At 35.3% G+C, this 14,215-nt stretch overlaps 1 protein-coding gene across 6 annotated transcripts in view; it reads left to right on the top strand.

The window, feature by feature from the left end:
- The window catches only part of ClC-c (chloride channel protein 3), a 105,529-nt gene that overhangs the window by 55,283 nt on the left and 36,031 nt on the right, over positions 1 to 14,215 (top strand). For all 6 annotated transcript variants that reach the window (XM_089099556.1, XM_089099552.1, XM_089099555.1 and 3 more), the window contains 5 exons: positions 996 to 1,167; positions 2,623 to 2,764; positions 7,271 to 7,433; positions 8,436 to 8,677; positions 10,056 to 10,266. In XM_089099556.1, coding sequence (XP_088955682.1) covers positions 996 to 1,167; positions 2,623 to 2,764; positions 7,271 to 7,433; positions 8,436 to 8,677; positions 10,056 to 10,266 — 930 coding nt within the window. The remainder of the gene's footprint in view (positions 1 to 995; positions 1,168 to 2,622; positions 2,765 to 7,270; positions 7,434 to 8,435; positions 8,678 to 10,055; positions 10,267 to 14,215) is intronic.

Here is a 14,215-nt window from a genome sequence, read left to right as displayed (position 1 = left end):
TCCAGGTGCCTATTTTTAGCTAGGTCAACTCTGGCTGAGCCTATCGAGTCACGCCACTGACCCCTGTCCTCAACCAAATAACCGGCCCCGCCAGGAATCGAACCCGTGCCCCTCGGTCAAGGGATTCCTAACCAAGCGCGTAGCTCTTCGAATTAAATTTAGGTTGAAATTCGAATATAGACCAAGTAAAACTTTGTATTGGGAATTAAAAATGTATAAACGTGTCTTGATTACTCTCCTGGGTGGTAAGATTATATTTTGGATTTTTTTTTTTTTTTTGCAATTAAAAATCGCAGTTAAAAACTGTCTAGATTAAGAAAATTATAGAATATAGAAATTATGAATTGTATTTTTGAACTGAACATAGAAAGCTGCGTTAGGAAATTATTAACATCCAAGCTTCAAAATCTTACAGAAAAGCTGTACTGAAGGAAGCTGAAATGTAACTTTGAGCATCTATCTCTAACCATTGAAAAAAAGGAGAAAATTTGTTTTAGGGTTGTAACAAACATTTTTTTAAGATACAAGAGGAATAGTTCAACTGTGCTGATCTGGCTGTTAGTTTGTAAAGTGGGTTGTTTTTCATAATTAGAAAATATGTTTTTTTGTTATTTTTTTTTATTTATCTTACATATGTGTTGAAGTAAAAGCAGATGGTTCGTTCATGTCTATGCATATCAATCTAGCTTATTTTGTGCAGATTATTCGGGAGGGGGGGGGGGAGAAAGATATGACCCTGAGTTCAATGCTGGATTTTGGGTTAGAGCATAAATAGCAAAAATTGTTTCTGTGATAAATGTTTTGGTTTTTGCCAAATAGTTTTATTTTTATAGACTGTGGTTTTTCTGTGCTGCTACATGTATTTTCTCATTTTATTCTAATTTAGTTTTGTTTGTTTTGTGTTTTCTTTTCTAATTTTTTTCTATCTCTCACCTGTCTTGGATCTGTCATTTCTGTTTCGAAATTTCGTGTTTTTATATTTGTCTTGTTTATAGGTACATTATTTATAAGAGCCAATATCTGGTGGACAAGGTTCAAGAAAAATTCTATGCTTGGTCAGTATCCAATAACAGAAGTGTTGCTTGTCACTTTGGCTACTGCTATTGTTGGATATCCTAACCCTTATACAAGAATGAGCTCGACAAGGCTCATTTATCTTATGTTTAGGTATGTTTTCGTTCTGTCAGTGTCTTTTTAACAGTGTGTTCAAAAAGCTCCGGAACTCTCGCTCTAAAAACTGGCACTATCTCAAGGGTGTTATCTGATTTCTTGTCTGTCTTTTTTTCTCTCTGTTCTCTTTCTTAATCCCGTAATAATAAAATGACGTCCGAATAAACATAAGCTTATTCTCTTAATAAATAAATACAAAAAAAGAGACATAAAATTAAATACGTAAAACAAGAAATAAAGGTAAACCAACAAAGCAGGGTCAAAAAAGGAGACTTTTTTTTTTTTTTTGCAAGGTTTAGATAGCGGAATTAATAGCTGTCGCCATGATAGGGTGAAGAAAATTATTCCAAATTAATATATATATATATATATATATATATATATATATATATATATATATATATATATATATATATATATATATATATATATATATATATATATATATATATATATATATATATATATATATATATATATATATATATATATATATATATATATATTATATATATATATATATATATATATATATATATATATATATATATATATATATATATATATATATATATATATATATATATATATATATATATATATATATATATATATATATATATGTATATACATGCTGCTAATACTGTAACCCGCTTGATGTTTTTGCTGTTTTGTTTTTTGTTTCAGTGACTAGCTAAAGCCTTGCCAAGGGAGTCTGAATCCTAATGAATAAAATAAATAAATAACACGGTAATTCTAAATATATATTTTGCAAAACAACTATGCTCCATCAAGTTCTCTACCAATGGTTAAGTATGGTGTTACTATAAATTCCGAGATCACAGTCATTCTAATAACAAGTTACTCATATCATGATGCAACTATGTTTAATGGGAAAACGAAAAAAAAAATACATCCTTGAAAGTGGTTGTTTCCAGATAAAACTTTCTAGAAGAAACCATCCCTTCCTCTTGATGTTTGTTTTTTCACTATTAAGTGTATTTTTACACCTTCTATATTATCTGCTTCCTGTCAGTTATTTACTGACAAAACAAATTAGTGAAGAAATTGAGGATAGCTGATGGCGTTTATTTACTTCTTATATAGCTTTTGAGCTCATTATTACCAAATAAAAAGAATTTATGCTTTGAATAAGTCCTGTACTCTACTTTTTTCATGACCTTTACTAGTAGTCAAACGAGTTTCGTACTTATTACCCGTCCCTCTCCTTTAATGATTATCTAATACCTCATTATTTATTGCAATTTGTGTACTATTTGCATTTTTTCTCTTTGCTTTTAACCGCTTAAAGGAATTTTCCTTCTCCCCCCTCCCCCCAAAAAAAGGAAATTAATCTATTTATTTTTTGTTTGAATCAAACGTTAACTGTTGAGTATTTTTCAGGCAGGCTGTTTTTTTCTTTTTTATATTTACACCAGATATTTCTTTCAGTCAATGTGGCATAGCCAATGATGATCTTTTGTGTGACTACAATCGTAATTTCACTGATGTGAATTCAGCTGTAGAGCTTGCCGAAGCTGGTCCTGGTGTATTTCAAGCTGTGTGGTTGCTATCATTGGCTTTAATCCTGAAGGTATTCAGAACTTAAATTGGCCTCCTTTTCTTATTAAATGTCAGTTACTAACCTGGTAGTCGACTTACGGCCTTCAACAAATAAGACTTTATTTTTCGGTTAAAATACAGAACTCGTCGGTTTTCTTCTCTTTTTGTCTCTGCCCTGGCCCATTAGTTCTTGAGCCATGCATGCAGAGACGTCTATAATCAGCTTTAGTCTTGGCATCAAGGCACGCGTAAAAGAAATTAGGGTATCAAATTCTTTTGTCTATTGGATGGGAGGGTGAGGAGGACTTTGATTACAATATAGTGATATTTTTCCAAGCTCCTACTTTTTCCAGGTCTAAGCGGGACCAAGTTTGGGAAAGCTTAGAAACTCCTTCAGACTAATGCTTTAGTTCTCCAATCTGCTAATAACTTAATTTTTCTCTTTGTGTTGTTTTTTACTTTATACGACAAAAACTAAGAGGCGGAAAACATCTTGACCTATTTCAGATATGTTGAATTAAACAACGTATGGTTTGGAATTAGAAAAATCTTTAATATTTTATCTATCTACGTAAAAAGATGACTAAGAGCTTGAAATGTGGTATTTTTTCAATATAGTTTCTCTAGATTGACGAAATTCCCTAATTTTTCTGTATTGAGAGAGAGAAATTGGTACTTGTCTAAAATATAAAACACACTCGAGAACTTGTTTTGCGAATACCCGGCTTTTGGCGCTGTCTATACCAGACAATAACCTTTGGCTTGTTGAGAAACCACATTATAGCTTATTTTTAATTAAATATTTAGTTGGTATTTTGGTTAGGTTATTTCAGCTTTCGCGCTCTGGTTGGCCCCCCTTCCATAATTCTTAGTGGTAGTTTTCATAATTTTGTTACTAAAGCACTGTATTTTCATCATATTTTGTTTCATTTCATTAGCATTCACCAAACTTCAATTCTTGAGTGTGTTTTACATAATAGACAAGTACCGAGAAATTTATTATAACAAACAAACAACAACTGCAGTTTAACGGTAACCCCAAGAAGTAAAAAACTTGTCCAAGGGGAGAATTGGATTTAAATATATTTGAAAAACGTTCTTAGCTTCTCTGTCCGTCCTTTCCACCTTCTCCTCCACTTCCTCCTCTTTCTTCCTTGGTATTCTTGAACTTGTTATGATTCAAGGCAAGAAGTCTGGGGGACCTGGGTGAGTCGTGTCCGAAATTTCAACCACCAAGTTGAGTGGGTGATTTTAAGATATTCGTAGCCTCAAATATATTAAACCTTGGGATTTGACCAATTCTTACCGCTCGATGATTCTTACATTCACTTGTGAATTTTCACACCATCGTAGTTTATTGGTTAATAGTAATAATGGGATGTAGAAACGTCAACCAATGAACTCCATTCCTGTTGGAAGAGCTGAGCTAATCGCAGCGGAAAAAATTTTTGCTTTCTGACGGGATTTGTAATTGAAGGGGAGAGATTATTTTATAAAAGTATCCTACGATTGGAAACTATGAAGATGGAAAGATGAAGGCTTGCTTGTATTTTCCAAACAATACTACTGATTCCGCAGTTATTTTTATAACTGGAGAATACGTCTGTTCCATATTTGTTCAATATTAGACAGTAGTATCATGGTTGCAGCAGTAGCTGACGCCTAGTAAAGAGTGAACCACGGTTCGTAGTAGGCAAAATCTTTAAAGGACATATTCTACGAAAGTATCCAATGAGAAACATTTTGCAATGGCGCTGATGCACAAATAATAACTTTTCTGAGATAAGATAGAATGGTAATTCCTAATTGCTGAAACGAGTTTTTCAGTATTTCCAAAATAGCATGAAAAGCCTCAGTAATGGCGCCAAATTGAAATAAAAAACACACCCTTGAAATTGGCATTGTCGAAAACCCTAATCTGTAGACATACAGTACTCCCCCTAGAACAGCAAGGAAAATTGCATTTTTGCGTCGGTTGCGCTGCTGCGTCTCTTTTTATGTATTATTTTCCCTAAGGATAATCGCATCGAATCAGTGGTTGTAGAATATTAGGAAGAAGCTCATTCGAAAAGAAAGTGCTTGAATGCAGAAAAGGGCCGTCTTCTGCCTTTTTGTGCCACAAAACATTTTTTTTTGCCTAAGAGTTCCAAAATGCCATATAATGCTCTACTTTCTTCCGTTTTGCAAAATACCTACTGAGATATCCAGTTTGGACACGCAATTCAAAGCTCATTAATAGTCTTCACAAAGCAGATCCTACTATAGCCGCTGCTAAACTTATGAAGAAACAATTTCAGACATGCTTGCAGCCTACTTCTTCAACTTCAGCCGACTTCAGTTACGTTGTCTTAGTTGTATAGTGATATTTTTCTTCTTTTTGTTTTTTTGTTTTTTCTCTTTGTAGTGCTCCGTCATTTTCTTTTTGTTTGAAGACGGGCTTTCAATAAATAATAATCATTATCAGTACTTCTCTTGAGGTTTACAGTTCAACATCTTCAAAATCCCAGGAAATTGCATTTTAGCATTTATATTCTAACTGTTGTCTCCTCTTTTCCTTTTTTCTTCAAAAGATGGTTACACTAAATCAAAGGTCTTAGATAATCATGAAGGAACCATTTGCACGGAAATTAATGTTTCTAGCGCTTTTTCTAAGTCATTAAACAGATTCGCCACAGCAAAGTCAAACTTTCTGCCTAAAAGTAACAATTTTGGCCGAATACGGCAAATGTGCCAGTGAGTAAAAATTCTGAGACAGCCACTCGACTGAAAACTATTTAAATGCTGTAAATCCGCTCTTCCTCTAAAACACCCACCCCGAAATCTCAAGCATCTTTTATGGTTTTTCCTATAATTTGGCATCCTGTGTGCGCTCCAGGCAAAGCTCTTAATCTGCCCTTCAATTTTCGGAAGTATCTACCTCCACCCATTTCCCTTACAAACGACACTGAAATTAGGTTAACCTGGACAAATATCGTGTTTTCTTATGTCTTCGAGTATGCATATGTACCACCCAATTCACCCCCTTTATTGAAGTTTTCTGACAATAAACTAAAAGCGAAGCACCCTCTAGAAGGTCTAGGTTTTCTGTTTTTATTTTTAAGAAGTTTCTTTTTTCTCTTTTTAGATTAAAGTAATGTTACAATCTTGGCCTTATGATCATCTAAATTCTTTCTTCTTCTTCTTTCGAAAATAGTGACTAAAGCGGTGGATAGTTTTTTTTTTATCGTTTGTAATGATATTCAAGACTACTTAAGAGACCCTACTTTTCAAAAATATCTTAAATGTTTTCGCAATATTAGAAAAAATAAAAAATCAACAAATGTAATATTTAATACTAAAGAACTGACTCTTCGCTATTGAAAGATTCCCTTATCTTTACCTTATGGCGAAATACAAAATAACTAAGCAGCTAGAAATTTTAAATGGGGAATTGATACAGGGACGAAATGCCTTTAGCAGCCTGTGATGTGAACCGGCGCGTTATTTCTGATGTAGAAATACATTCTACGCGATTCCCAAATAATGGAATACTAGCGATAATTTAACTTAAAATATTATGACGGTAACGGGCTGAAGCTACCCATGAATAAATTCGGTGCAGCTGTAATATACACAGATCTTTTTTTTTCAGTCAAATATTTGATTGTGTATAAAAGTAGATATTTACTGAAGTGTCCTCGAGTATTTTAAATTACAGGATAGTTATGGTGTATCGTGAAGTCTTCTAAACATGTTTTATTTTTTTTTAATATTTATTTACCTATCATAATTACGTAGAAACATTTGTGGATGCCATGCAAAAACTCATTTCACGAATGACGAAAGTGGGACTATGTAGGGCGTATAAAATGGCCTGGTCTAATGCGATATCGTGTTCCAGCATCGTTTCTGAAAAGCTTTTCTGTCATTTTGAAGATAAGAAAAGACATGCCGCCTGCTCATCTTCCAAATGGCATTCCTTGGGGTTCACTTACAACTTTAACCTGTCTATAGGCGAAGTAGGAAGGTCTGATTCGAAAGCCAGAAATAATTTAAGTCTTGTTAGTGAGGATTGTGGTATGGTTGAAATCAATTCAAACAACTAAGCTAACCTAATTATGCACGTATAGGATCCTAAGCAAATCTATTGAAGGGAGTAGCAGATGACCAAACCACATAACCGGTAATGTTTTTTTATAGTTTTCTATAGGGGTGAGTGCATCTTTTGATGTTAATAATGGAAAAAGATCCCGATTTAATCAGGATTTATCCATGTTGTAGTTGCAGCAAACACAACCAATCGGCAAAATCACTGTCGAGCTATAGAGCTTCGTCTGTGTGATTCTACAATAAAGGAAAAATCAATATCATAGCTCCGCAAACCTTTTCAACCCTTTCTTTGATGTATTTTCATAGTTTTTATGAAAGATCAGTAACAGGTTACTTTATCAACTTTGATAAAGCAATGGCAGAAATTAGCAGTAGTTGGCATTACCCACTTTAGTAAAATTAAATCTATGCATATTTCTCTCTTTTAACAATTGATTTTCCTTTTCAGATTTCCCTGACAATCTTTACGATCGGAATCAAAGTTCCAGCCGGCATTTATATTCCTAGTCTCTGCATGGGTGCTATTGTTGGTCGTCTTGTTGGAATTGCTATGGAACAGCTGGCATATAATTATCCTACCTTTTGGGGCTTTTCTGGAGAATGTTCTGCAAGTATGTATTCTTTATATTATTATAAAAAAATCTTCACAGAATCATTTCGTCTGAATCCGAAGTACTGGCGAACACTCTTTCTCTAGTCAGCTGCTCCCTGTGCCACTTCCCGAGAAATGCTCAAAGATTTTTAGGTCGTTTTTTAGTGTATCATCCCATCCAAAATCTAGAACCTCCGGTCTTTCTCCTACTCTTTTAAGGATTATTTCCTAAAATCATTCTAAGATTACTGTATTTGTATATTCCTGAGGACATCAGAGTCTAAGTCACCCTACTATACTGCTCATATGCAGTGAAGTTGAACCGCTTCGCTCGTAAAACTAGCTTTTAGGACCTTATTACTAAGTTGTATGGTTACAATTTCTCTAAAAAGGCCCACCTTACCATTCCTCACTAAGAGAATGGGGGGACGGAGTAGTGTTTGAAACAAACTTCGTCCTTTTTAAGAGGATCATTCGACATCTGGTTTACACATTTTTTTGGAAAATTTTCTGTTTTTTCCTTGAGATTAATTGAAACAGAAAATTTTCTTTTAAATGACAGTAAACAGTGACGATTAAAACTTAAATGGAACAGGCGCTATCATGTATATGAGGGGTCCTTCAGGCCTACTATTTATGCCCAATTTGACTATTTTTCACCAATGCTTCCAGAAAAAATATTCTAATACAAGAGTAATGTGACAGCTCCTTTAGAAATTTAAAGCTCTTTGGGATTTAAAACCCAGTTAGCAGAATTTTCTTGAATTTGAATGATGCTAGATTTGGACCTAACCTTGCTAATCAATAATCAAAAAATCTCAATTTCTCGAGATATGGGAGTTTTCCTTTAATTTTTTAATTTGGTCTTTGCCAAATTGTTGTCAGTAATAATTTGGGTTGCAGCCCTTCAATTATAAGATCAGGCTAAACATATATACAACCATGCTATTAATTATTCGAGTCGTTGGCAGGACTGTGGCTAATTTAGCTGTGAACATTGAATAGGGAATTTGTCTTCCAGATGCCGATTGTATTACACCAGGACTTTACGCTATGGTCGGAGCTGCCGCGGTGCTCGGTGGAATCACAAGAATGACGGTAGCTCTGGTTGTCATAATGTTTGAACTAACTGGTGGTGTCAGGTATATTGTGCCCCTAATGGCAGCTGCAATGGCATCCAAGTGGGTTGGTGATGCATTTGGAAAAGATGGCATTTATGATGCGCACATTGCTTTCAATGATTACCCATTCCTTGATAATAAGGTTTGTGAACATGAATATTATCGTTTGTTGGTCACAGCACTTAATATGTCGTGAAATCACAAAATAACTGCAAACAAAGTGCTGACAGTGGCAACGCTTTTGCGCTACCAAGATGCATCATAAAAAATCATATGATTAAAATATGAAACAATAATAGTTCGAAAATTTTAAACAATGGAATAATTAGAACCCTTTAAAATTTTGGGAGGTTTAAATTCACAAATCTTGCTTGATATGAAAAAAAAATCGAAATATGCCTTGACTATATACTTTTCTCCTTAAAGCTCGGGAACTAAAAATATTAAGCTATTTCAAAATCGAATTATATGAAATTTAATGGCTGGAATTTTGTATCCCCCACCTTTGTATTTTTTTAATAAGACCCTGGCTTTGATACTACTACTAATAACTCATCGCAGAACCAAGCCGCCTGAGGCCAACACAGCTACGCACGCTCCTCCATCCCAATCTATTCAAAGCCTCCCTTTTTGCACACTCCCAGAAAGTTCCCATTTCCTTTCAATAATTTTTTATGACGTCCTCCCACCCAGACGAGGATGACCTGCTTTCCGTTTATCCCTAGACGGCTAAGTGTGCTTTGAGTCCCCCCAAAAAAGGTTGTCATACAATTTTCCTACTTTTAACTGTCCAATGTCTAATAAATGGGTGCTATCTTTTTAAAATATATGGTTTTTGATATATTATTTTAATAACTTACCCAATGGTGTCAATTGGGTGGGGGCATGGGGGGGATGTCGCCCAGGCCCCCCCCCCCTCCTAAAAAAAGAATGGGGGGGGGGGGTATTTCATAAAAATGCCTTTTTTTGGCATATTGTTGAAAAAATTGAAAAAAAACATCATTCCCCCTCCCTATATTTTGGAAATACATTTTTTAATCCCTCCCCCGCTAAATTTTTATGAATTGACGCCACAGAAAGTATTTGGTCAGAGCTTAGGAGTTTTTTTTACGTTTGTGAGCTAAATTCAAGAAATCATTTGTGGAATTATCCTATTTAAAAATTTGCAAAAATTTAAAAACAAAAGAACATGAAACAGAAAAGTAATCGCTAGTTTTTTTTTTCTTTTTTTTTTGTAAGTAAGATGAAAAAGAATATAAAAAAAGACGGAATATTCTGATTTCACGTCATATTCTTTTTCAATGGGGAAAAAATATAAGAGACAGAGAAAAAAAGACCTTTTAAGCAAATCCAAAGGTAGAAAAATAAAATATAAAAATCAAAAACTCAATAGTATCATGTGCTAAAAAGCTTTTTTTGTTTCTTTTTTTCCTTTTTTATATAAATAGAAATAAAAATTAGTGTAAAAGTTTGCATTTTATGGAGACTTTTTCGCTACCTAATACTTTTGATGATTATAGGAAGAATTTGGGCACACAACTCTAGCTGCAGATGTAATGGAGCCAAAAGGAGCCAAGACTCTATCAGTTCTCACTCAAGATTCAATGACTTTAGAAGCAGTGGAAACCATATTGCGAGAAACTACTCATAATGGATTTCCGGTTGTTATATCTCGAGAGTCTCAGTTTCTTGTGGGCTTTGTACTTAGAAGAGATCTATTACTGGCCATTGGTAAGATTTGTTCTATTTTTCCTTGTCTTTTGACTTTTATTGTGATTTTTAAGTTGACATACTTAGCAATTGTCAAAAATACAATTGAAATCTTTAAATTTATTCGTTGCTGTGCTAGTGTTGTAAGTTATGGTCTTCATCATCGTGGTTATGGTCGTAGTCGTCGTCGTCGTCGTCGTCGTCGTCGTCGTCGTCTCTCTCTCTCTCTCTCTCTCTCTCTCTCTCTCTCTCTCTCTCTCTCTCTCTCTCTCTCTCTCTCTCTCTCTCTCTCTCTCTCTCTCTCTCTCTCTCTCTCTCTCTCTCTCTCTCTCTCTCTCTCTCTCTCTCTCTCCCTCTCTTTCTTTCTCCTCTCTCTCTCTCTCTCCCTCCCTCTTTTGAGAGAGGTGAATCCAGAGAGCTCTTTTGAGAGAGGTAATCCATGTACTTGTAGAAAACATCCATCGATGCTACATCAAACCTTTCATTTAGAGGCTGGAGCGAGTCATGTGTAGAGGCACAGAACGCCCTGCTAGCCCTATTCTGGATCTTTTGGAGTGGTTTTAACAGCGTTTTCGGAGCGCCAGAATGTAGGGGGCATCCATATTCAGCTGTGGATCTGATACAGGACTTGTAAAGTGGTATAATCAACCTGGATGGAAGAAGGCTTTTACAGTGAAGAGTGACTTTGAGCTTTCTTGTGCAGGAGGTTCTCATCCCGACATGGTTACCCGACAAGACCTATGCATCTATCTCCATGCATCATTAGACAGGGAACGGTGCCAGAGTGAACCTCATTACCGCATCTTCAACACGGAAATGGTCCCTGTGTTTTAATTCAAACGCTGTTTTAATTTCGCATTTTACTGTGCCCCATGCCCCGCCCAAGCCTTGGAAAGTTGGACCTCTTTCCCCCTCCCCTTTTGATAGCTTCGCTCTCCCATATTCCCTGCAACAAAGTACTGTAAAGTTCATCTTTATTTTAATCATGTCACGGATGTGTCTTTTTGCGCCCCAATTATCAATATTGCATCACCAAGTAAAAACAAAGGGATGGATTTTCAGTTATAGGACAGCCATGAGAAAACTAAAATTTTTCTGTGTTTTAATAATTTTCAAAATTGATTCCAATATCGTGGCTGCTTTATTCTCAAGGCCCAGTTTAGCCTTTTCGTCCTTGTAGTTCCGTTTTACTTTTTACTTCGTACCTAATATGGTTGATGATAGGCAGGCTGTAATACTTTTCAAGCTAAATTTATATTTTATCCTTGGCTGATGACAGCCATTGAATATATGAGAAAAACGTTCAGCTTTTAGTTTGGTTTACTTTACTGTACCATCTTTGAATTACAGTTTCTTTCAATTAATTCAAAAAAAAAGTCCAAAAAGACATTTTTCAAAGGAAAGCTTAGTATGTGTTATCTTAATAGAGATAACACATACTAATATAGTTTAATAAATTAAGTCCTATAATAGAGAGAAATCAAAACGAATAATCAAATACAACTTAAAACAGAAAGAAATTTCCACTGAAATAGGGTTTTCACCCTCTAAGCCTTAACAGTCCTGAGCGTCATTTATACTTCATTGAAGACCGTTTGTATTTCGAGTAGTGTGTTTTTATTTGTTATAATATCAATAACAACGCAACAGCAATAGGAATAATATCTGAAGGCTTATCAGATTTTCAAAAATAAGACTGGTGCTATCGATCCCCCCGTCTCCCTCTCAAACGTTCTAAAGTGTTTGAGTGTCATTTGCATTTTATTGAAGAAAATATGTATTTTAAGCAGTGTTAAGCATACGATAATTTGTTTACATAGCTCTTATCCTCATTGATACCTTTTTATCTATGTCTACACATCCTGTAAGTCTAAGTCGATCTTAGAAAACAAAATTTTTTGGCCCAGTTTCCTATGTCACACTTAGATGCAGCTAATCTTCACATTGTTTTATTTTTATTAAGGTCCAAGTTTATGTGCCTGGCCCAGGCTTATGTGCCTTACAATTTACAGAACTATCAGAGACAAAAGAAAATTGGGTCCATTTTCAGGAATCCTATGCTTATGCTGCCAAAATTAGTTTCAAATTTGTCCTCTGCGAATGAAGCAGAGAGCAAAGTTTCGTTTTCTCTCTGCTAATTTGCTTTGGTATCTGCAGATTGAGAAACTTATGAATGTCATTTTGAAGCGGATTGTAAGGTGAATTATAAGGTTGGTCGCTAACAAACATTTTTTACCTCATCCCCTCCTTATAAATATAAAATATGTTTCCCCCTCCCAACGATCCTCAATTATTGTTTCCGAGATGTGACAGATGTGCCATTTTCATAATCTGGATCAATAGTTTCTTTCGGTTAACCTCTACCCCTCCCCCAAGTCAAAATTTGGGGCTCATTTGGCCCCCTAATACTATCTGAAGATCTAAAATTGATCACCGAAGCTGTTCTTGAGGTAATGTAGATACGCTATTTTGATAATCTGAGTACACATAGTTTCTTTCAATCCACATCGCTTCTTCCCCAGGAATAGATTCTGGTCCAACAGGGGCTCCTGATGCCAAAAATTTCCAACAGACTGGAGACCAAATCTGTAGACCTCCCCCTTTGTCCTTACCCCACCACAAACTTTAAGGTCCTGTTCTACCCCCTCCCCCTCCCAACGTTTCAAAATAGCTCCTAAAGCCGTTCCCAGGATATTCTATACACTCTGTTTTGATCGCCTGACTACACATAATATCGTGTGATCCACCTCGCCAATTTAACTGGAACGGATTGCGGATCTCCATAGAGGCTTATAGTGCAAAAAAATTCAGGTGGATTGGAGAAAAGCTTAGGCACCCTCCCCCCCCCTCTACTTCCTTCCCCAAGTTGAAACTTGAGGCCCACTTGGTGCCCTAACAGTTCCTGAAAGCTTTAGCTTGACACTTCAAGCCATTCCATAGATATTGCAGATACGTTGTTTTGATAACCCCTTTCCACGCTACAAAGACTTATAGTGCAAAAACGTCCAGGTGGATCGGACGCATAGAATTTTTCCTTATTCCTCCCACTTAAGTCCTGAAGTCCTCCTACACTGCATGAAAGTTTCCACTTCTTCCCCCAGCTGTTTACGATGTATTGTAAATATGGTATTTTGATAACCTGGATGCACATAATGTCTTTCGTTTAAGCTCTACCCTCTACCTCAAGACATAGTTCAATTTTTACTTCCGCCTTCCCTCTTAATACTCTGAAGGTTTCAACATTATAACCTGCAATTTCCAATCGAATAATCCCCCACAACTCCTGAAGCTTCCACGACCACCCCTTTCATACGAAGTGACCAGGGGGGGGGGTAATAAAATATATAATATATTGAATACATATGGCTCTTTCTTATTATATTGGCAGCGCTAAAGCGTTGCCTCTGAAAGTTGGATTTTTTTTTTTTATTACCAATTATACAGCATTGAAGTATAATAATTTTCTAGTTCTGACGCAATGCGTGTTTATTTTACAAGCCATTACTTTCACCAAAAATAAATTTATTACTTTTTATACCTTGATGTGGAACTAACAGTCATAAATCGTATAGCCAATAGGGTTTGTGGGGTCCTTCGCTGGAAATTTAACATTTAATATGTGAAAACTTTACTTTTGTGCTATGCAAGTTCAAGGGTATAAAACGGTTCTTTTTCTAGTTAAACTTTTGTGAAATGAGCGGGTCCCTTCCCCTATTGAAACTCTAGCAACGTTCTTATATTTATTTTGAACACTCGAAAATTAACACATTTTCAAAAAAAAAATGCCTCTTCATTCACAATCAATCTGAAAAGTAAGGTATATTTACCATCAAAAACATTACAACAGATATAAGGCACTGATCTCAACAAAGGATTCATGGCCGTTAAAGAAGGTGGAAGACACATACATTAACCCATGAAAAAAAAGAGTAAAAGAGTGGGACAGATTTAAGCGATTTACAAGAATTTA

This window comes from Artemia sp. Qi Xiang Cuo, chromosome 13 (assembly GCF_049724085.1).
Source record: "Artemia sp. Qi Xiang Cuo chromosome 13, ASM4972408v1, whole genome shotgun sequence".
Taxonomy (NCBI): Eukaryota; Metazoa; Arthropoda; class Branchiopoda; order Anostraca; family Artemiidae; genus Artemia; species Artemia sp. Qi Xiang Cuo.
This window is presented reverse-complemented; position numbering and strand designations above follow the sequence as displayed.